Source organism: Thunnus thynnus, chromosome 9, assembly GCF_963924715.1.
Source record: "Thunnus thynnus chromosome 9, fThuThy2.1, whole genome shotgun sequence".
NCBI classification, from domain to species: domain Eukaryota; kingdom Metazoa; phylum Chordata; class Actinopteri; order Scombriformes; family Scombridae; genus Thunnus; species Thunnus thynnus.
In genome coordinates, this window is record NC_089525.1 from 11790291 (window position 1) to 11814762 (window position 24472).

General features: G+C 39.2%; 1 protein-coding gene across 2 annotated transcripts in view; it reads right to left on the bottom strand.

Moving 5' to 3' along the window:
- ctnna1 (catenin (cadherin-associated protein), alpha 1) overlaps positions 1-24472 on the bottom strand; it is an 86602-nt gene that overhangs the window by 17557 nt on the left and 44573 nt on the right. For both annotated transcript variants that reach the window (XM_067598860.1, XM_067598858.1), the window contains exons 9-15: positions 24070-24222; positions 16562-16654; positions 14659-14815; positions 13233-13433; positions 10858-11009; positions 6381-6491; positions 4085-4266 (exon numbers count right to left, since the gene is read on the bottom strand). In XM_067598860.1, coding sequence (XP_067454961.1) covers positions 4085-4266; positions 6381-6491; positions 10858-11009; positions 13233-13433; positions 14659-14815; positions 16562-16654; positions 24070-24222 — 1049 coding nt within the window. The remainder of the gene's footprint in view (positions 1-4084; positions 4267-6380; positions 6492-10857; positions 11010-13232; positions 13434-14658; positions 14816-16561; positions 16655-24069; positions 24223-24472) is intronic.

Here is a 24472-nt window from a genome sequence, read left to right on the forward strand (position 1 = left end):
AATGGGAGATCCAGATGCTAGATTGGCTTTTATGTGCACATGAAGTCAGAACAACCATGTTAATATGCATATAGCTCAATACTTCATATGGTTGCAGTTGCTAGGTGACAGTAGCACAGATTAGCCTTGGTTCTTCACCAGGCAGGTAACAGAGAAATCTCACAGCCAAATCCAAAGGAACTTAACATTTGAGCAGTCTTAAATAAAGCCAAACAATAATCTAGAGTGAACAACTCAACAAGTAATAAAATATTTAATAGAGAAACTGGACATGAACACCAGTTTTACTTCATATGTTCTGAATTGATTGAACACCAGAACCTATTAGGCCTAATGATCATCATAACATATCACAGCATGTCAGTTTACAGTACGTGTTGGAAGGAGAGAGAGAATGAAGCATTTCAGAGATGCCAAAAAGCTGTGTAACGTTACCAGTATGTACCAAGCTACAACTTTAACATTACGACCTGAATGTGTTGTTGCAGTCACCTAGTTAGTTTTGCAGGGGAAAAAATCCAATCCAGCTTCCAATACACATTTAATTTGAAAGACCTTGGTGGTTGGTGGGATCCACAAAATGCTACCAGTGGAGCTGCGTCCCAATCTAAAAACATGATTTACGGCGGCAGTTTGTTATTAAATCCTAGATGAAATGTGCAGGGGATAAGAGGCTTGGGATTTTTCATAGTTTAAAATCCAACCACTGTCTATAAAATGCCTCATGTCAGGCATCCAGCAGAACACAATATTGCTCTTCTTGCATCACTCAAATGTAAGCTACGCTACGTTAATGTAGTCTGCAAGTTGCCATTCTCTTGAGTCGAACTGGCCAATGAATAAACTTAATTATTTAGTGCTCATGATTGTGAGCAGCTAAATGATATCAGCTAACCCCTGATTCTCAGTACTAAAACAATACTTTTCTGACAACATATTGTAAACAACCAAAATCTGTTCCTACATTCTCTACCAACGTTCAATACTTGATTTAGTGCTCAAAAGTTACAAGCATTTATTCCAAGTCAGAGTCCCCACATTTTCATTCAAAATGAGGTCATTCTGTTTTTGCTTTGTTTGCTTTTTTATGCCTGCTTTGTTGTTTTTACTTTAACGATTTTAATTTTAAGCTACAAAATGCATAAGCTTAAATTATACAAAATGATTGCATTTAAGAATAATACTCAGCATGTAATGATCTCCATTTATATTAAATGCAGTATTGAAAAAGCTTCAGTGGGTTGTTTTCCTTAAGAGATTTTTTTCATTTGTATTCCTTGGGTCTGCTTTACATCGCTAAACCGTGAGAGAAGCAGCCTTTATGTTGATATAAAGATGTCACTGCAATCAATAACCTCTTAAAATATATATACACAGCTGACACCATCTAATAAAGAAACATGGAAGGCATGTTGAGATGGAAGGCAGAGTCATTTGCATTGCATTAACATGTGTGTCTACAGTGGCAGCAATTATTTTTTTCGAGGTCCTTCAGCTGAAAAGGGACCAAATAAAAAATATGCAGGGCTCTGTGCAACCTCAGTCAGATCACTGGCTGTCTTAGTATTTTGATTTCTGCTACACTTTGCCAGTATTGTACTGCTTAGGCTAAGGAAACGGGATTTTTGACCCTCTCAGAAGATGAAGATAGAGAGGCAGCTTTTGATCGTCATGATGGATGTGACTCAGTTAGCACAAGATGTCCTCTGAGTAATTCACTTGAAAATTTAAAAAGGCACAGTCCTACAAATATAGTCAGGTGCAAATACAGTCAGCCAGCTAAAATGTCCCCTCACATCCTCCACACACAGTGTGAGCTACACGAGCATGCAGAGATGGAAATTTTGTCCTGCTCCAGTTTAAAAGTATTAATATTACCACACTTAGCCTCATACTCAAATATCATGTACACCGTCTTATACACAAGATAATGCAGCCACTGTAACCTCATCTACCAATGAGGTTTTAAAAATATAGTTTCTCAATTCCTTTGCCTAAACCAGTCTTCATTGCTGTAATTTTATTTCTGTATTAAGTTCTTTAAAAGTCCCTTTAGGTATTGTTTATCAATGTCACATCCTTCGCAATGGGCTGCCAGAGGGAAAATCACTAAAATGTTATAGCTGTTTAGCTGGAGGCATGGGGGAGTAGGATGCATACCTAGGGTAATTAAAACAATGACTACTTCAGTGTTGTGTGGTATTTGAACATACAGAGCACTAACCTAGACCTGGCTCATTCAGAATTCTTGAGATTGTTTTTTGGTTCAACGATTTCTCTGTCAGCTTTATCGCCTCTACAAACCACTGACAAGTGTGAATACGGCCATCCTGTTGCAGCTCTGCTGAGAGAGGCTGTCCGTTTTAGATTTACTGTGCACACCCAGCTTTAGAGAGAGATTTGATGCACTGCTTATGGTTGTGCATATTAAGATTAGGGGAGGGTGGAAAAATAATCAAGAATAAAATCCTACCTACAGTGCTGCTCAAGGAAAATGAAGAGCATTGATGCATGAACAGTAGTGTTAAACTGGAGCATAGTATTGTGCAGATATGGCAAATGTTGGGAAACAAATGTGGGATTATTGGGTGATTGTATTTGACACAGGCTTAACTTAAACATGCTTTCTGTCTTGAAGGCATTTTGCTTAAATTGCACAACTCTTAGAATATTAATGTGAGGAGAGGGTAGGGCGGCATATGCATATTGGTCCTGTGAATGAAGAAAGCACTACGAAAACTCACACCAGACTACAAACATTAACTGACACTAGTGCAGTGCCCGTTCAAAATGTGCCTGAGCGGGTCGATTGCTTGGCCTCCGGTCGCTGCTTCAATGCAGAGAAAAATGAATACAGTCGTTTTGAGGTGTGAATGAGCATATACATTAACAACATAAAAGAAACTAACAATCTATTATACACAGATGTTATAAATTAGAAGTGTTATAATAGTAAATAAATGTTATTTTCTCATTTGAAGTAAAATAAGGGCTGCATTTAGAAATAAAATACTGTGCATCCTGAAATAAATTGGATCAATCATATTTGGCTCTTAGATTGTTTATTTTCTGTGCCTTCAGTTTGGATTTGAGTGAATCTGTTTGCTTCAAAGATTTGTGCTTTGTCTGTAGTGCCACTTCACATGAGACAAACTGGTTTTGAACTGCCCGCGGGAAGTCTTCCCTTCATTTTACGTGTGTCCATAATGGTGTATTGAGCTGTGAGCACTTTCAAAATGCAGGTGACCTATGCTCAACCATGTACTTGAACGCCTCCTGTGTAAACACAACAGTTCATGCACTGCTGCTGCTGCTGATGTGCTAAACATGCTGCTCATGCTATGTTTGCCCAAAAGACGTTTGCTTTGTCTGTAGTGGTGCTTCACAAAATTGAACTGCCCATGGAAGTATTTGCTCTGTTTTATGCACATTAACTACAGTCATTGTGTACTGGGCTCTGAGTGCTTCTAAAACGTGGGTGACCTACGCTCAACAATGTACCTGAACGCCTTCTGTGTAGTCACACGCTGTTGCTGATCTGCTAAACAAGCTGCTTACACTATACTTTCTGTCTAGACATGGGGTAGGAGTGTCCATTCTTGATTAAAAGCTCTGTTTTCACCGTCTAGTTTTCTCCTTTTAGAATACTTTTCTATGAATCGTTTCACGCCTCAACTCTGGTCTATCTGACACGCTTGAGTTGGCAGAGCCCTGAAGCTCCGCCCTGCCCCTGCACAGAGCGAAATGACTCATTCATCGCTGGTTTATTTTAAGTTTATTAATATTAATAACGTGTCACGTTCAAATTGCACCAAATTTGCCTCACTTTGTTCCCCAGCAATGCACCTGCCAAGTGTGGAGTCAATTGGATGATTGGTTCAAGAGATACAAAGGATATAAAGACATACAAATACACAGACAGAGATTCCTTCCTTTAGTAGATAGGCTGATCATCGATCAAAGGAATTATTTAGATTGTGCCACAAATCATTTACTCAGCCATTCTCTCCTATCTACAATTAAAAAACAGACCATTTGCTAGTGGAGAAAATGGCTCAGGGCCAAGCTGTTTGTCCAAACTCACCTGGTGAAGTCTGTCATCTCCATCATGATCATACACATCTGCTTAGCCAACACAATGATGTCATTGCCGCTGTCATCCCACTTGGACACCTCAGCATCCAGCTTGCTCTTCTCCTCCTGGAAGCTGGCCACCTGTTCTGCAATCTTCGCCTTCTGCTCCTGGGGCAACTGGGCCATGATAGCCTAAAGGAGGAATTATGGAAAGCATACAGGGTTAGCACACTAGACCTCAACACACTGTTGCTGAGGCCATTTCTGTGTCTCCGGGGCATTTTGTTTTACATCATCCCCTATGGTTTCCATGGATGCACACAAGTTTTCTTGCCAGGCAAGAGCATGGTGTTGTGCGAGATTACAGCAGAGAACCACTGAGGGAGTACTGCAGACTACACTGTTCCTCCTGTAACTTCTTCTGTGCATTCTAACATTTTTTACATGCACTTCCATTTTTTATTAGGACAGTCAATTGTTTTTTTTTAACTCTTAGTGCTGAATTTTAATCATCTAGATGCTTAAAAGGCATGTTGGAATGAAGTCTGAAGATTGAAAAATTGCTGCATGAATTGTCAGTGCTTTAAGATGTACATTTCTCTGATTGGCTCTGGGTAAGTGGGGACTGTAAAAATAGTTTAGTTTTAGTTTTTTTTTTTAACCACAAAAACTGGGTTCAAAACAGGGCTGCCAGCCATGAAGTAATATTATGTGTATGTAATATATATTTACTCAACTCAGTGCCTCTGGCCACTGAAGAAGATCAATATAAGGGCATTTGTTTAGCAGTACTTAATATCATATCATGACCTGCTCTACAGCGGGTCGTCCACTAATCGTAAGATCGGCGGTTCGATCCCTGGCTCCTCCAGTCCTCCAGTTGAAGTGTCCTTGGGCAAGATACTGAACCCCACATTGCTCCCGAAGGCTGTGCCATCGGTGTGAGTGTGTGTGAATGAGCATTAGGAACTCCTCCTGATGAGCAGGTTGGCGCCTTGCATGGCAGCCTCATCCATCAGTGTATGAATGTGTGTGTGAATGGGTGAATGTTGGCATGTATTGGAAAGCGCTTTGAGTGGATGGAAGACTAGGAAAGTGCTATATAAATGCAGTCCATTTACTATTTACCATGTGCAAATGTGTTTAGCATCATTCCTATACATCCTCTTGGGGTGGATGTTAAAGGGCAACTTCCAAACAGGCAATCAAACATTTAATGAATGAGCTTGTGAGGCCGAAGTGGATAGACACTTAAGAGCAGGAAATCGAATATCATCGCAAGAGCGTTCATTCCATTACTGGTAAATAGGACTCTCTCTCCAGAGTCACCTAAGCTTCAGTAAGGCTCTTCAGGGCAGTGCAAAGATGGAAAGCGCCTATCAGACAAAACAGTCAGATAATCTTCAGTGATCAAAACAAACAGCATGGAAATGTACTGATGCGCCATTAGGGATTTTTGAGATTAATTTATCACTCTTTCTTTTTTAAGACATTAAAGCAGTTAGCCTCTAAAGTTAAAGTGTGATCTTAAAATGGAAAAAAAAGCTATTTTGTAAGAAGGCAAACACTAACATACACACAATGACAATACTGGCCTATCCACTTCACTGTAGCATCACTGCACAAGACAAAACAACAGAAAGAGCAGCAATCCAGGCTCAAAACAGCTTGGATTCACACTTCATTTCACCCCTGCCATGAGGAGTGCAAACAAAAGCAGACTTATTATCTGATGAGAGTCTTTTCTGGTAGCCAGCAGAGTGCTTGAAAAGTCTGACCTGCACATTCAATGAATCAACCACCAGCACAAATTCAAGGGTTCACACATGGCATTTGAAAACTAGCTGGCACTGATAACGGATAATTTGAAAAAATTCTAAAAAGAAAAAAAACAAAAGTATTTCATTGTACCAGGAAAGTGAGTATAGTTTTTTCTCTAATGCTTTGTCAAACATGCCACATGAGAATTAACACATAATTGACACAAGTTGGACAGCAATATTCAACTTAATAACTTAAGCATATAACTAAAGCCTGCAAGTCAATATTTAACCTTCTTCAAGTACGTCTCTGTTCTGTGGGGCTCTACTGAACGCTTTCTGCTAAATGGAAATACCAAAAACATAAATGTGCGTATTTTTAATGCGTGTATGTGTTTTTTTCCTCATACTGTTCCTCATTTCTCACAAAGTATAATTGATGCCATGTGATAACTGAAGATTTCAGACCATTAACAGGGTATGTGCTGTTTAGGGAGCAGACTAGGGAATGTCTGTTAATACTAGAAGTAGAAAAGTAACACTCACCCGAGCACTCTGGCCGGCAATAAGCTGGTCATCCTCTGTTTGCACGCTGGTCCTGCTGCGAACATCGAAGTCCTCGGTCTCAAAGTCAGAGTCGTCCAACTCTTCCGGAGTCTGTAATGGGACAAACGTACAAGGTGAGGAGGAGAAACAAGAGTATTCATTGAGTATAAAATAAAAATAAGGTAAGAACAATCTGTTGTTAGCGGAGAATATAAAATAATATTGGCATACTACAGCCTTTTGAGCCCTATTAAATAACCAACCTGCTTACTATCTATGAGAAATGCCTTGGTGCTGCCAGCCAGGACAGCCTCAGATAAATGTCTTCTTCCCTGTAGCTTGGTAAAAGAAACTGTAAACGCTAAATGAATTTGTAAATCAAGTGTAATATGCTGCCTGCGCATTTTGAGAGGGAAAATGAAGGTACGAGCTGGTATGAAACATATTGGGAGCAAAACGCTTCTGAGTCCCATCTGTCGCCGCTATCTGTAGAAAGGAGGGTGAGACATGAGTTGTACTCTTCTAGAGTGTTGCTACTTCATCTGTGATCCTTCACCTCTTCCCTAGCTTTGAATGCAAAACAAGCCATGAGCAAATGTTTTTCCATAAATATTAATATTCAAAAGAATTTCTATCTCAACAGGTCATGCTTACGGCAAAATACAATACTGCCTGACAGGAAAATGTATCTGGTGGTGATACGGACACAAGGAAGATGATGTGGACAGATAAAGGTGCATTATCACGCCTGTGCCGCTACTCATGCTTATCCAGCTGTCTCAATACCTCCCTTCTGTAATGGATTTGGAGCCTTCACATCTAAAAATAGCTGAAGGTCTCTGAACAACCTTACTCTGCTTTATGGAATGTAGAGATGCTCTTGTTCTCCAGGGAATAAGGGGTATGGTTTCAGATACAAAGCTGTAGTGACTCATAGGCATCTCTTTCAACCCAGACAATGCTGTTCAGTGGGGCAGAGATATCACCTGCTGTGGCCTGTGCAACAGATAACCTGTGAATGTGGGAGGCTCAGAAACGATAGCTCATGGTGGGCACCCAATGGGAAACTACTGTAGAAAAGTGACAAGAGTAGCCTGTAGTTTGATAATAAAGGGCTTTTATCAGAGTAAGTGAGATCTTTATTCCATTTTTCAGACGGTGGCAAAACAAATGAATCAATATTTAATTTTGTAATGTCCAGTATCTCCACTGTGAGTGGCTGAAACATTCAGTTTCACCTCTATGAGGCATACATGACCAGATGGTATCTGAAGTGCCAGTTAGGAGACGACAGGGGAGGGCTGAAATTACAGTACAGAGACAGAGCGCAATTAAGTCCCGCTCACCACGGAGGGGAAAACAATTCATCGCTCTCCATTGACTTTGTATTAAGTGAAGGTGCCTCCTTGTCACTTCTGTCTGCTAGCAAACAACAGAAAAATGCCTATAAGCTGCTGTGCAGTGGGATGCACTACCAGCAGGGTAAAGTACCCAGATACAAGTTTTTATAAGCTGCCGAACCACAAAACTGAGCCTTTAAGAAGATAAAAGTGGATAACGTTACAGAGCTGTGTGCTGTGTGGTGGAAGAGACAGATCCGACCTGAGCTGCACGGACAGCCCGCAGCTCAAAAACCTCCGTAAAATTGACACATATACCTGGACACGCTGCTAGTCACAGAGAACATGCAGGTTGAAAGTAAAAACAGAACAGCTGTTTAATTGAAAGGTATGCAGTGTTTGTAATAGACCTTAAAATAGCAGAATAGCTAACCTGCAATCAGCTGAAATGTTAACTGTAAAAAGAGCCTGAATGGGAAATGACTGCATATCTGTGCATGTAATTTCCCTGCCTATGTTTAGAAACTGTACTCACCATATGAGCTGTGAAAAACGTCATGCCAGTCTGTTATATAGTGGGGTTTTCTATATAGTTGTACTGTCTCTACTGTAGACGAGATATCAGCCCTTGCATTCATGCATTACATCTTAATGCAACATGTTTCAGCATATGCTATAAAGTGCCTTTTCCTCTCTGGTAGACACAAGGTGTTACAATAATCCTTTGACATGCTGAAATCTAATGTTTTTAGCTAGCTACAGGCATTTTGTTAGCGTTTGAGCCCTTGCTTGTATATTATGGCGCTGAATGTTTCCCCCTCCGGTGGGCATACTTTTCAGAGTGTGATATGTTGTACTCTGTCTCTATCATGACGACGCTAGAAAGGAGTTCTATCTGGTATTGTTGTCTGTTGCTATAGATATATACAGTGCAGTCAAACAGTGAAATCCCCTATTGATATTCTTTTTGTGACATTCTGCTCACAGCCTCTGTAAGTAGCGCATAATTTTTTTTTTTTAAGAGCGGGCAAAATCACCTTGGGCCGTGATGCACAGCACAAATCATAAGGTAGCAACAGCTGCCCCCCTGTATCTCGCTGTCAGCAGCTCCGCGAGTTTGAGACAGTTTGATGTCTGCGAGGCGTATTGTCTGATGTCGCTGTAGGTGAGGAGAGGGTCCTGTCCACCTGTCAAATATCCAAGGGACGTCCAACATAGGCTGCCTGTGCACCACTTACAGAGGTTAAAGACTTGTCTATCTTGAGTAGCCCCAACCACACACTTGTCTGTTCTGATTTACGAGTAGGTCACTGTGCGGCACATGCATGTGAGGGTTGACAGAAAGATGGCTAGAGACAGTGTGTGAGTGGAAATGCCCTCGAGAAGTTGCATCATAGTGCTCTCAACACAGTGGATTCGGAATGTTTCGTATTTCTATAGACTCAGAGCTAAACATACATGGTTTCATGTGTAAACTGAACCATTGAAGGACAGTTTAGCCAAGCAAAGGGTTCTTTGAGATAGAAATGAATGTTTTTGATACACTTGTCTAATCCCATTACAAACAACACCAATTAGAGTGAGTTTAAGGAGACGGCTGTGTAGATGCTACTGAAAATTCCACCCGACTAAGCAGCTGAGCCATTTCCTGCTGAATAATTACTATAAAACCAGCGGTGATTACTTCTCACACCTGATCAAAAAATCCTGGCAAGCTCATGGGGAGCTACATACTGTTTTTTCAGATAATGGATGAAGTTGAGTCACATCACTATCTCCTGCTTTCAGCCAATGGCAGAATGTATCTGATGGATTAATTATAAGTAAGCAACATTTTTTTAATAAATCCTCTGATATTTTTAACATGCATGCACACCAACACACAACCACCCACCTGGTAGCGTTCAGCCTGCCCCACAGGCCCGGTGTTAACAGCTTAATCAATCTAGATAACAAGAGTGGAGCTGGGGCAGAGGGAGACCGAATGTAGCTCTCTGGCTCGCAGTCCAACTAAAGAATGCTAATTAAAACTTCCATCTTAAATCAGTTGCTTATTATAATGCAAATACTGCATAATGGTTGCTCTCTCATTTGGTTTTTGTCTATGTCTAAGCGGCATTTTTAATAGGAGCCCAAGCAGGGTTTGGAGCACCACTGTCAACACAAAATGTGCTGTCAGGACTAATAATTACAATTCAAAAGATTAAAGTGTTGAAAATAATGGGAGATGGCATAATACAACCAACCAGCACATTGTAACTCCACATAGTAAATACATAATTAAGCTGTTACACATGAGGACCAGTTTAAACAAATCAACTTAATTCTTAATATATGAGAAATCAAATTTGGCATTTTTAAGTAGTTAAACTAGTTATATTATAAAGCCTTAAGAACGATTCATTTCTCTTTACAGCTGCAGTGGGTTTTGTTGTCAGCTCATTGTCAGTCAATTAGGTAACGCTTCAATGGTACCCAACTACCATCTGTCTCAGTTATAGTTGTTGTACTCAAGCAAAGGCCATTAACCCACAGACAACTAAGGCTAGATAGCAAGTCTGGTCAATTAGGTCGGCTCTTGCCTGAGACAAGCTAATCATTGGCTTCTAAGACCACACGCATATACTGTTTCTCACGTACCATTAAAAATAACATCTGGTGCAGAGACCAATGGCCATATTTTATTTATTTATGCACACATACACACACACACACACACTACAATAACCAATGACACAATGTTGGGGGATTAGATGACTTCTGTTGACATTTTTTAAAAGAAACTGCATCAAATTAATGCCATCCTCGGATAATTCATTTTAACCTTTACACTGGGTTTGCGTGGCTTTCATGGAGTTACAGCTTCTTAATGTGATCAAAGGCAAGTCATGCTGAAGGTAAACCTTTCTATACACATGAAAACAAATCCTGAAGTGAAGGAGCATTACTCCTGACAGTTAGGACTGTGTCCAAGCTCTAGAGAGAAAATGTAACTCCCACAGTTCAGGTTTAACACAGAATAAGGAAGGGATTATACTGTCATTTAAAATAAAAAATATGGATTTTAAGCTCATGGCAGAAAATCAAGTCTTCTGTTGTATTAGTGGAGGGGGAAAAAAAAAACCAGTATGACTTACTCTGATCATGAGGACAGCCTTGCGAATGTCGCGAATGCCATCATATACCAGACGGGAAGCATCGATGAACTCGTTTTCATCCACAGGTTGCGAGGGGTTTGCGCTCAAGGCCTCCACTGCAGACTCTACTTGTTCTGTGAACCGTGGCATGACTGAAGGAGGGTGAGATGAAGGTGGGAAAAACAATATCAAAGAAGATTCACTCCAAAAAACACAGTGAAGGTAGGAACATTTCCAGAGTAACCACAGTGTAAAAGAACAGACAGCAAAAGCTCGTTTATATACCTTGAGTAAGGCATGAAATGTTATACCACATGAATAATTTAAAAAAAAAAAAAAAATCTCGACATTGACAGAATGACTAATTGCATAAACACACTGCCCACCCACCACCTCCGACACACAAGAGTCCATGGGTTTGTGAAAGCAGATTTTACCACAGCAGTGTGCCTCAGCCCAGCTTCGTTTCTATTCCACATCTATGACATTACCAGAGATTACAAGTTATCAAAGGGTACTTCTTTCTATGCCTGTGAAAACAGTAGCCTCTGAATAATTTATTAAAAAGTGTGGTGATTAAATTAACCTTTGACAGATTAAATTCTGTGCTGTTGGTTTACTTACTCGCTGTCGTCTTTGAGAAATAGGGAACAAAACGCTTGAGGGAATAGATCCCAGATTTAGCATGACAGAGTTTTCCAATAGAAGGTTTTGCAAAGCTGCCCCAGCGGGCATGTATTTTGCCCCATTGACAATATAATAACAGCTCCAGAGGGCTCTCAAGCACATCTGCATTAATAGTATTTGAAATTCAGTATTTAGAATTCAGCTGGGCCTTCATGGGAGAGACATGGAAGTCAGGATGCAGATGTGAAGGCACAGAGAAGCAAAAAAAAGAGGATTTGGTTTGTGCTTAGAGACAGTTTAAAACCTGCAGGCTTCTGTATGAAAATTATGTTAAAAGGAAATATAAAAACCCTGTGACACTGTGAACCTTTATATTAAAAAGACAACATCCATTTTATCCATCTCAAATGTCTAACTAATCAACTGTAGTGCTGCAAACATTAGTCTTATCTTTTTTTCTCAGTGACAGAATGTGACAGAATCCTACTAGCAGATGCATCACGATATTAAAAGAACATGATGAGATTACATATGCATAAGGTTTTGTAAACTGGCACTGATCTAGAGACTAGAGATTTTTTTCACTGTTCAATATTTTATTTTTTGTCAGCCACTTAAGACCACAATTGCTGTTTTTATTTTGATACTGTGTTGTGAAATATAGTCATGCTTTGGATTTGTTGGTGTAATTTGCTTTTTGCTACTAGGATGTTTAATAAATGCCCAATATATACACAGACATTTGCATACAATGTCTATTTTTTGTTATTCATGGCAGATAAAAGGAAAAAAAAACATGTTCTGTCTTTGAGTCAGAAAGCATTAAAACCAGTGAGATAAGACTGACTGATAAAATCCACATTATTTAAATGACCTGCAAGTCTCTGAAACTATGCTCCAATTTCACCACCTTACCTGATTTAATGCACTTACACTGGTCAGACAGATGACAGTGCATGTCAGAGCATAAGTCTACAATTAAAGGGTGAGTCTGAGTTTACACCTGAATCCCTTCACTTTACTGTGGAGGGGACGAGGGAAAGTCTGACAAAAATTCTCTCGACAGTTTATGTCTCCAGAGCTCACCACCTCTCTAAAGCACAGCAGAGATTCCTGCTTGAACTACAGCCAGCGATTCCTTATTTCTGATGGGCCCAGCTTTGAGAGGGCCAAGCCATTTCCAGGTCTGACAACCGACAAGGCAGTCTGCCATCTTGTTAGCTTGCTTGAGACAGAGGCTAACACAGCTTATGCATACTGGCTGATAATGATATATGACAGTATATGAACAAAAACAACTTCTATGACATAACTTGGGTTAAGATATTCAGGGGTATCCAACAATTGTACAGTGCTTTCTGTGCAGATTAGTAGCATCAGTTGTGTCAGAAGTGGTTGGATCTCACAATCCTGCATTCACAATGTAAACTGGGTATTGAGGAAATGGCTGAAAACAGTCTCTGATTTTCAAAAAATTGCATTTTCCATCATATTTCGGTGTATCTTTAAACATGTTTGCTTTTTTAAATGTCACTACCGTTCAAACTTGAAACGATGTGCTAAGTTAAGATGTTCAAACAACCCTTTAAGAGTAGATGCCTGAGTAAGAACATGAGTGAACACATCTGGATATGGCCTCTCCACTTTGAATGTATCCATAATCTTGTTTAAGTGAACACTGAATACTTTATAAATTCAAATCACTTGCACATAAGTGCAAGTTTCATTACATAATGTTTGTGTCATACCTGTGTTAGTGAGGAGCTTGGTGGCCTCCAAGACTTTCTCGGTATAGACTCCAGGTTCATAATTGTCCATTTCAGAAGTGACCACGTGGACAACTCGGGCAGCACGGCCTCGAATAGCCCCAGCAGTGCGATCCAAACCATCCACATCTTTCTCCTGCAGAGCGATGACACACTTGTTCACATCTTCTAGGATGTGGTTCTCTGGGGACATAAAACAATGATGCAGTTAGTTGTTTATACGTTTTGTTAGTCAACCACCTTGTTGCAAACATGCCATGAGCCTGCCTGGATACAAAGGTTAGAAGTTAGTGTGGAAATATGTTCATTTTTTTAACCTGAGACATACTTTAACCAAAGATGGCACATGTTTGTACCAGTATAAATGAGGAAATCCCCAGCCTTCACGCTGTTTGCATAGCCTTGAAATTAAGAGGGCTACTGGGAGGCACAAAGATAGGATGGGGAGGGCTGAAGACAAATTCTCAGACTGCTTATTAATGGAGAGCCTGTAAAATGCAAATGTCCACTGTGTAAATTACAGTCTGCCCTTGGCTGGAGGTGAGAGAAGTCACTCTGCTTAATGCTTAATGAGAACTCTTTAAGGGTATGCCTGACAAACCATTTGTGCGCTTTAACACACGTGACAGGATGTCAATTTCAGCTGTAGTTCTGCTGATGCTTCAGTGCTTTCCTCTGTTCAGTTCAATCACTCTTGGTACGCATGGCTCTCATCAGAGAAGACTAATACCTCAGCTCCTTTACAGCTATTTTACCTCCTCTTAAGAATCCATCTAAAAGGAGACTAAATGAGCTGGCTAACGATAGAACCAATCTCAATGTTTGTTTACAACAACCCTGCATCACGTACATATAATTTAAATGGTGCTGATCAAAAATAAATGACAGTTTAATCAAATAAAGAAGTAAACAAAGAAGCAAATGTATATAAGTATAAGTAAGTATAAACAGTAAGTTGTAAAAGTAATTAAAAGTAAGCATAAGTAAGTGTGAATGAGTAAAGCAGTGGTAATGCAGCCACCAGTTAGTCCGACCGGTGGTGAGACGTTACTGTTGGGTAGATTTGGTTTAACAAAGACAGCACAGCAGAAACTTCAGATAGGTCGGATCACTGTGTTTAACTATATATCTTTAAACGTTACAGTTACGGCTGAAAATGACAACAGAAATAAACAAGTTTGCCAATTTCACATATGTCTGCAATTCAGTCAAACTGCCAGTTGTCTACCTGGAAGTGACTGTTGTTGTTAGCATGACGTCACAGTGATTCGGTCTATACACAGTGAAGTGTCTGTTTTCACTTCTTTTCTTTCTTTCTTACCCTTTTCTTTTACATTTAATCAGCCATCAAAGCCTGAACAAATACAGATGAATAACATATCTATTCATGCAAATAATTACCACTCACCAGACACACAGAGGAAGTCATCAATGGATGTTATGTCATCAACGGCATCAGTGAGGACGCGGACCTGCTTCTCCCACTGCTCCTTGAACAAATCCATATTGTCCTGGGCCACCTTACTGTTGGGCTTGGCAGCAAGGGCTAACGCTGCATTAATCACCTGTAATCACCCAATTACAGCCATTAAAGCTCCATTACGGCATAGCCCTCAGCCACAACATTAGCATACTGTGGGTTGATTGCACGAAGCCCCCCTGCTCTCCCACCCCAATGTTGGGACTGCAGCATGAAGCCAATTCATTCCTGGGAGTGATTATAGACACAGAGTGTTTTGAAGGATTGAATGAAATAAAACTAATAGCTGCCTGTTTTGGGGGAAGAAACATCTGTGGATATCAAAGCTCAGGATGAATGGGAGTCATTAGATGAGATTAAAAAGAGCAATGGCAGCACAGTGGAGAGAGCTGACAAGGCTCAGAGGTGCAGATGAGGGACTAGTAGTTAGCATGGTAAAGGTTTTTTTTCCCCCCTCGACTCTACCTGAATTGTCTGCTCTTTCCACTATATCATGTGTGAAATTAAAATCACACAGTTGGACCAAACAATTTGCTGTTTTGATATGAACTAACAAATTTTGTATCTAAACAGTTAAATTAGGAACTGCGGGTTTTTGTACACAGATGGCTGATAGTTTTGGAAGCGGGGGAGGGGGACTGGCAATTACCGACCCAGTAGATTTCAGAGAGTCCAGCACAGGTTGGAGGGGTGAGGTAGGGGGGCGCACAGTCAGTCAATACACTCACATGCACACTACAAAATAATCATGGCAAATTATCTGATTAAGAAAATAACTGCAGTCTTTCTACTTGGATATTTTTCCAGTCAGAGCTTTGTTGGAGACAGTGTTAATAAAATGTTGTTCATCTAACTGTGTCTTAAGGTAGTTATTGGCTGGATTCAACATACCCACAAACTTCTGGATTAAAAGTTATTCTTTTTCATTTGTTTTAATCAAAGGTATTTCACAGTTTAATAAAACATGCAGGGCAAACAGAGCCCTGTGACTGTGACATGCACCATTTCTTACGTATATTTATATATGTATAAAAATAAAGATAGAGATAGGAAGATATTCTCTGTCAAGTTTTTCAGAGAGTTTCTGATTCCTCTTGTGTTCAGAACTTGACACAGGAGGGGGTCCACAGGTTTCACGGGGGTGAATTTCTAACTTAGCACCACAGAGACCTGGAATTGAATTCCAGGTAGTGTTACCCTTCAGTAAGGTTTATGTTCCAACAAACACAAAATTCTGTGTTTGTTCATGTGCCTGCACTGGCAACTTCAACTGATTGTTTGTTTTTCCTCTTAACACCACTAGCTAAGCCACTTTTTGTGTGGCATGTTTGTGACTATTTTCCATATATTATTATTTTAATTAATACATTGTGGGAAGAAAGACATCTACAACACACATTTCTTTGTCCAGTTGGCACAGATGTGGAAATAAATTGCAGAGTATGTAAATCAGTGTAATCCAGGTCTATTAGTTGCTTTACGCTCACATTCTGACCTCGACCTTGATTTGGTAACCCAATTAAGATTTGTAAATGAAAGCTGCAAAAAATTAAATATTGTCCTAATCTGGTTATAAAATATTTAATTCCAGGTCAGTCGGGCTGAAAGATTGACAAAAGCTGTATATCAAAATTGTCATATGGAGAGGAAAAAAAAAAAAAAAAAAAAAAAAAAACACAGAATAGCTCCTATTTTAATTAAAGCTTATAATAATGGCCTAGCCTTTTTTGGCCACTCTTAGCAGTAGTATTAAAAGACAATGTGGCAGACTCTCAAAGAGGTGCACACTCAATGAGCTGGCTGGAAATCGGGGGGCAAAAGAGACAGGTACCTGGGGGCAAAGAGTTTCCAGTTGAGATGCTGCCATCCGGACCAGCTTCACTCCCTCCTCGTTGTTGGAGATGGAGCATGCCAGGTTGGCCACCTAAAGGGAAAATGCACACAAAACTACTTTTAGACACAGACAGCGATTCAGACACAAAGATTTATTTTTAGAGAAAAGAGAAAGAGCGATACATACATATATACATAATTAAACTTAAATTAGATAAAGTTCATTATGGTAGCCTGGTTTAGAGATTCTTCTCTCTCAGAAATAGAGCAGATCTGCAATACTACAAATCTCTGTGGAATACAAACCGACTGCTGAGGATTAATTTACAAAGCTGAAAAAATGATACAATACAATGGCACAGATGGGAAATATGAGAAGTAGGAGGGAAAACAAAAGCTAAGTTTTGTATTGATTTCCCAAAAAAAATACAAAAAAAATCTTAAAATGCAAATGAAAGTTGTAGCTTTTAGTTCAAGGACGTGGTTATTCTCAAAGACTAAATCACGAGGCTGCCATTACGCTCCTGGAATCAGAGAGGCAAATATTCCTGACACTTTCAAAAACCGAGCAGCCGAGCGAGAACTGGAGTGCTGAGCTAAGCAAGTCTTGCTTGCTGCTGCCAACATTTATGGTTTGTGAGTATATTTACTTGTATTGACCAACAAATCAAGCTCCCCGCAATTATTTCTAAATATTTTCTGCATCTTCCAGAGTAACATTATGCATCTACTCATATTCACAAAAATTTAGGTCAGAGACTTTGAAGATTCCCATTTGTTGTTTGGTATGTGCTGGCAACAATGCTGAAACAGAATGCCTGGGATGTGAGGAACTGTGCCAAAGTGGGATTATCCAATGGACAGAAAATGTGCTGAAACGTAATCAATTTACAAAGGCTAAACCAACTCTTGATTGCACTGGAGCAGAAACAGGGACTGAAGGGTTTTTTTCACAACCTGGGTCTCTATTTTTGTAGTTTCAGCCACCAATCAGTTAATTTTACTCACCAATTTAATTGCAGAGATCTGGGTCATGCAGATACTTTTCAAAACCAAATAGCAGGAGCTTTTCAAAACCAAATAAACGTCTATAAACAACAGCTTGGAAAATAATTTTAACATTTGCATTAATTTTCTTTTTTCTCTTTCCAAGTAAGAAAGGGAAAACAGATGTTTACAACATGTGTGATCTTTGATTGCTCCAGTTTCTTGCCTTGCTGGACTCTACAGGGTTATATCAACATCACCAGAGCTCAGTAATTAAGCTGGAAGATACAATGATATTATAAATGTGTGGGAATGTGGGAAGAAATGTATAAAAATAACACACAGGCTGTAAAAAAAAAAGATTAATTTTCCATTAAATGCACTGGTGGTGGAATGCATCCGTGAATGAAAATGTCTGAAAGATCCTCTTCGTCTCAATCCTACAAGAAGATATGCAACCCCATCTCAAAACTCCTGAGCAATTCTGCTGATGAGAAGCACTTATTCCACTGCACCGGTGATGCAATGAAACATTGATATAAACACATCCTACATCACTATGCAAACACATGCGGGGACCACAGGGAGAACATTCAGTAACCTGGGAAGAGGGGTGAGAGAGTGGTTACGTAAAGAGAAAAAAAAGGCATTTTATGGAGAAACCTGTGTTTTTACTTTCATGATCTTTAACACAAGCTTTCTCTTACTCTCACTGTTATATCACTGGGAAAGTAGTCATTCCAGCGTAAAGGTACTGGAGGAAGCCTTGATTCCACTTGCCATGTGGTACCATAGTACCATTCAAAGTGTCAGAAGAGTCAAATTCATGCAGATGCTTGCCAAAATACACTTGTTTTAAAGTCTCTCTTTCCACAGAAAAAAGAAAAAAAAAAACACTGCTTCATCAGGCTACAATGTTATACAAAACTGTTCTTGCCTCTATAATATTAATAATCTTTGAAAAACATTTCATGTTAGGGTGCACTTCAATCTTAAACATCCTGCAAAAGGACAACCTTATAACCATGAAACACAATCTTTGTAATCAAGAATCTGTATTTAAGACGACGACAATGAACATGTTAAATCATTTGAAACGAGTCAGAACCAGTAATTTAATTATGCTACCTGGCAGATGCACAAAGGAGGAACAATCCTTTCCAACCTTTATCCTTATGGCTTTATCATGGTGCACAGGGTTTACAGTCCCATCTCTTTAACTACCTTTTACTGCACACTGGCAGATAAGAAACATTATTTGTGTCAGTCTATGTATAACTTGATGAATTTTGTGTTGATTTTAAGAGATGAGATGACAAACAGCTTGTTGTGATCAGAAATGTGTGCCACCACTGTGTCATTATTCCAGCATTATGCACCAACAGCAGGTTCAGTGAATCACACTGTGCCTCAAATCTCTTGCTAAATAATTTGTATCCGTCTTAAGGAACCAACTTTTAAATGCGTAATAAAATGCAGGCAGAAGGCTGAAGACAGTATTGCCAAACAGGGGCAGACACCAGATTGTAAATATTTCCCCTTGGTTGTCAGGACAGGAGAGAGTACAGGAGGAGAGCAGGGAGGAGGAGAAAGTCTTTTGGAAGCTAAATATGCAATGTCATCGTTGTACTAAATAAAATCTCAGCTAAAAATGTGTAGCCGTAATTCTCTTAATAAAAGGATTAGAGACCTGATAAAAAGGCAAGTCATACTAATAAACTGGCAGACAGAGACGCATCGATCGATTGACCACTGATTGAAACCGGACGCTTTCAGCTGATTGGCCATGACCAGTGACCAGCTGATCAGTCTCATATATCCGATTTTTTGCCGGTCAAATTTACACACTTGCCGCACGATGATTCACGTCACGCACACAACAGAACAGACAGTAACGTCACACCCACACAACATGTAGTTAGTGTGGAAGTTCTTCAGCGTGAGTGAAGAAGACACAAAGTCCAAATTAAGTCGTGGATGAACAACCTTGAAAACATTTGGAACAACTAACTTAATCTGACATTTAAAAAAAAAACATCACCGCGGTGACATGCCCCAATTTCAAGAAGCTAGCAAAGGCAAAGCAGCTAAAGATTTTTAAATAGTTAATGTTTTATATGAACCTACAATTTAGTTTCAATTTTCCATTAAAGAAAAGTTACAAAAGCGTTTTTTATATGCTGTCAATTATAGTTCTGGAAAGAAAGAAAATGTATAAAGAAAAACAAAATCTTTCTTTCTTATTCAATTCTTAGAAAGAAAGAAAATCAGAATCAGCAGGTCAGACTTTAAAAAAAAAAAAATCGGAATCAGTCAAGAAAATTGCAATCATTGCATCTCTACTGGCAGGCATTTAGCTTGACCTAATTTCTTTAATAAAACATTTCGTTGGTGATCAATATCTAAAAACATATTACACTTGGGTAAAATTCTGTGTTAAAATGTATGACAAACAAGATTTCATCACAGTGTAATTTCAACAAAAGCACAAAAATCCAGAGTAGGGTTCCCCCAGTAAATTCCAGCAATTTCCACAGCTGATCCCACTATTTCCCGAGGGTACACAGGATCACAGGTCAAACCTCAATGGAAGCATCTCTGCATCTCAACTTGTCATGCTGAAAGTCTCTATGCATTACGGTGGCTTTTCAATCTAAAGCCCAAAAGCAAAAACAGAAAATGCATCCAAATATCAACTCGTCCTGATAATATAAACTAACCCCTGATGTCACTTCCATCTCCTTGCCAGGTTGAGAGCCTCAAAACTTGAACTGATTCCCATTTCTCCATTCCATCCATTCTTTCATCTTCTCATTAGGATAAACAGACACTTGCTTTTTGTTATAAGAGAATCCAAATAATTTCACAGCATCTGAGGAGAGCATTACTGATGCTGTTTTTCTAGGCTGCATTATTCCTCTGCTCACTCAGCGCTAAAATCTCCACATCGTCCTCAGCACCCTAGAACTTTTGAGGACATTGCCTTGAGGCAACAACACTGAGCTCAGTCCATCCTTCCCCCTGCTCTTAAGATGATGAGTTTCAGCTTAGAAAAGGGCTACTAAGGTGAGGAAAAACACTAAACCAATGGATTTGGCAGCAAATTTATAAATATGAATATTTGTTGTCATATTTTCCTTTTAGATTTTATTACATTTTAACACAGCCTAATAACATTAGTAAAGGGAATAGATAATGAATGCAATGTGAAGAACTGGCCCTACTCTCAAGAGCAAAGGGCTCAACAATCTTTAATTCATTTTGAAATTAAGTGAATTGTGTCAAAATAAAATTACATAATTTTGTTTGATATCTTGTATCAAGTCCATCGGCAAGATTTGACACTAAGTAAAACAAAAAAAACCCATAAAGTAAAAGCTCTAACTTAGCTTGATGTAATGATATAAATACTGCGTTTCAAAAGAATGATGTTTTCAAAAACAAGGGTAGAGGAGCTGTTTAAAGGGGCCAACAAATGAATATGGGTCAGTCATAATGTCGCTTTCAAACAATCGTGTGTGAACTAATGGACCATTTGCCTTAGGGCAGCCTACACTTGCACAACTCATGATGTCATACAAGCAGAGCCAGTGGTGGCACTTTGCTGTTCCTACCTCTGAATACAGGACACAGTGCATTTACAGCATATTCACTGCATCCTGTGAGAAGTAACAAAATGTTACTTGTTACTGAATTTGCACACGCATATAGCAGCTCTATTCATTTACATCAGACTCTTTTCCAAAGCAACTTACAATACTGTTCAGTATTAACATCGCACAATGTATATGCAAGGAAATGTCAACTATTTTCAGTCAGATATGAAAGAAGACAAGAGTCCTACTGTGACTTACCTACTGCCTAGCCAAACTGTGCATTATTGTTGGCTGGTTCTACAGCAATTTTATTATACTGAAAAATGAAGCAATGTCAGACTGTGCACTTGTGATAATGATAAAAGCTAATGCTAAACTATGGTAAGCTAAGAGCTGATCTCAAATGATAAAATGTCAGCAACATTGGCTGCTCCCAAAAGCTCTCAGCAACAATGGAGGTATTAAAACATGCAACCTCTGCCTATTTCATTACAGACAGTAAAATATAGTTTCCAAGTGATAAGTACTACTGTGTCAGTTACAGAACAAATTGTATGCTTTAAAATTTACATCTGAAACATGAAACAGGATTTGATAAAAAAAAAGACAATGCATTTTGTGTCGCTACCACTTGGACAAAAATGTTTTACTGATAACATCCTCACTACACTCAAGTCATGCAAACGCATCTTTAACTCAATTTACAGCAGCACGAATGAACCGGCGCCTTTTTGTATCTCTGCACCATCTTTGTATGCAATTACGCCACTAGAATTCACGATGCTGTCATTTTAAACAAGTCTTGAGATTAATTTTGTTGTTCACATTCATGTCCTTTCTTGTGTGCATCGTCATTATCTCGAAATGTTATTAGAATGTGTTTATTTATTTCATGTTTCAGAGGTGCCTTAATGTGACACTGAAATATGTGATTTGCATGACAGGGGCACATCTCCTGTTTCTGATCAATTTAATAAAAAATAATTTCAGATTTCTGCAGGATTTTAAAAACTATTTGCAGTGCAAAGTTTCCACTATAATGTGGGTTACGGTACTTGCTATGTCTGATAAACGATAAGTAGACGTTCATTAGTTACAGCTCTGTGATACAACTACACTGAACTACCAAGCAGGTTTGTACTTAACCAAGTCACAGTTACTATCAGCCTTATGTGAAGGATTTTTATAATCTCTGTAAACTTGTGTCCATCCTGCTGTTCTTATCTTGATTTAACTCATGTTTACTCCATGAAAGTCTGCTATTAAGAGTGATTTTCTTAATCAGACTGTGACAAAATATTTTTTCTGTCTTATTTTTCCATTGAGGCTGGGCTAGCGAAACAGTTTTGCTTTATCATATTGAGATATCAGGATTCAAATTTGGCTAATTCTTATTACACAGCACTCATACTCTTCAGAGGTGCTCTTCGAACATGTGACTACCATTCCTAGTTAATGTGTCATGAAAGACACTTTTTTCTGATGAATATTTTAGTAAGAATTACATACCTAGCAGCCAGGTCCACTTCACATACATGGAGATTGGTCAAGTCATAAAATATTCTGGCTAAAAGACATGATAGTGAAAAGCAGCTACATTAACGGAGTATAACTGTATGGTCATTTTTCTTGCAGCACTCTTTTTCTGGTTTCATAGTTAACATTTAATTTAGTGTTTCTGTCATTTGTGCATCTTTATTAAGGCATTTATCTCCTCTGCTTAGATGGACACTACACAGCACTGCCTATTTCTATGCTAATATCTTCCAAGTTCATTGTGAAAGGAAATCCATCAAATCCAACAGTGTTTAAAACTGGAAAAATAGTTTCTGTCATTTAATGCCACTCACCAGTAACATGAGTGATTTTTGACCAGAGCTGTGCATTGTGTTCTTCCTGTAGCCCAGTGGTATCAGAAGTAGAAGTAGTAGCGGAGCATTAGGGGAGTCCAACAATGTCATGCTCTAATGCCACTTCTGACACTCAGGCCTTCATGAGCGACTTAAAGGTCTACTCCCCAACGTGGTCCCCTTTTCCCTCTGATGCTTCAGTGGTTCCCCCAGTGAATGCTTATGTTGCCCTGCACTCACTAGACCAACCGATCCAGCTACACTCATGGTTATCTGCCCGTGGGGAGAAGTCCCTTTCAAATGTCAGCATATGATGCTCTGACACAGACATTCAAAAAATTGAAGGAAATACCACTAATGAGGACAGCTAATGTTCCTGTTAGCTTGTTTCCCATCTGGGGTCATCACTTTGCCTCAACGCTTGCTTCTGCATTTTTGTTGCCATGTGTACAACATTGGAGAGTAAAAAACCGCCGTCATTCAAAACACATGCCACAGTGAGAATCTTTTAAGATATTTGTCTTTGTAAGTATCACTATACTACACACCTGAAGTTGGTCTGTAAAAATTTGTACATCAATCTTTTGCGGCGAAGATGACATTTTCCAGAGGTAGCACTTACTCTTGAATTGTGGTTGTTTCACTCAAAAATTGTATTTGTTGCTATAACCATACATAGCAACGTTCCGTTTGTCTGCTCACAATGGCATCGCAGCATCAGATTAAGAGTCAGCCTTGCCTTCAATTGACAAAATGCTACTATGGAGTGTGTGTATGAGAGAGAGTGAGAGACAGACACAGAAAATAATTTCAATGTTTACAGCTTTGTTTTCATTAGGAAGAAAAAAGATCCCAGATTGCTGTTTTCTGAGGCACTGTAATCCTAAAGTTGTATCAGGAATCTCAGAACACAAGCCACATAGATAGAACAGGAAAGCTGGATGAAGACTGATGTTTACTGTATGCTAAGCTAAACTGTCCATAACAGATGGACCGGAGAGGAAAAATGTGAATGTTCTGCATTTGGGTTGCATCAGGTTTTGACTGTAAAAGCTGTCAAAACTCTACATTACCTCTATCAGCTTGTTGGCATGCTCGCGGAACACCTGTGCATATTCCTTGACTTCTTTCTCGTTGCCGTTCTTGGCAGCTTCAATCAGGACCAGGAGGGGAACATTGGTCTCCAAGAAGGAGTCAGAGACATGGTCCATTACAGCTTTACGCAGCTGTGAAGTAAGAAGTTAAAAAAAGAAAAGAAAGAAAAGACACTGTTAAAATAGTATATCCCCCTGCACATATGCAGAGACATCTTATAGTTCAGCTTGTTGACCTGAGTACATAGTACACCTTCCCTCCATACAGAAGACAGAAACACAGACACAGAGGATAGGTATTCAGCTCTATTAGCTGTATTAGAGATAAAAGTATTTGTTTTGGTGATATATTCTGGTGGTATATATATTTACATTAATGGCT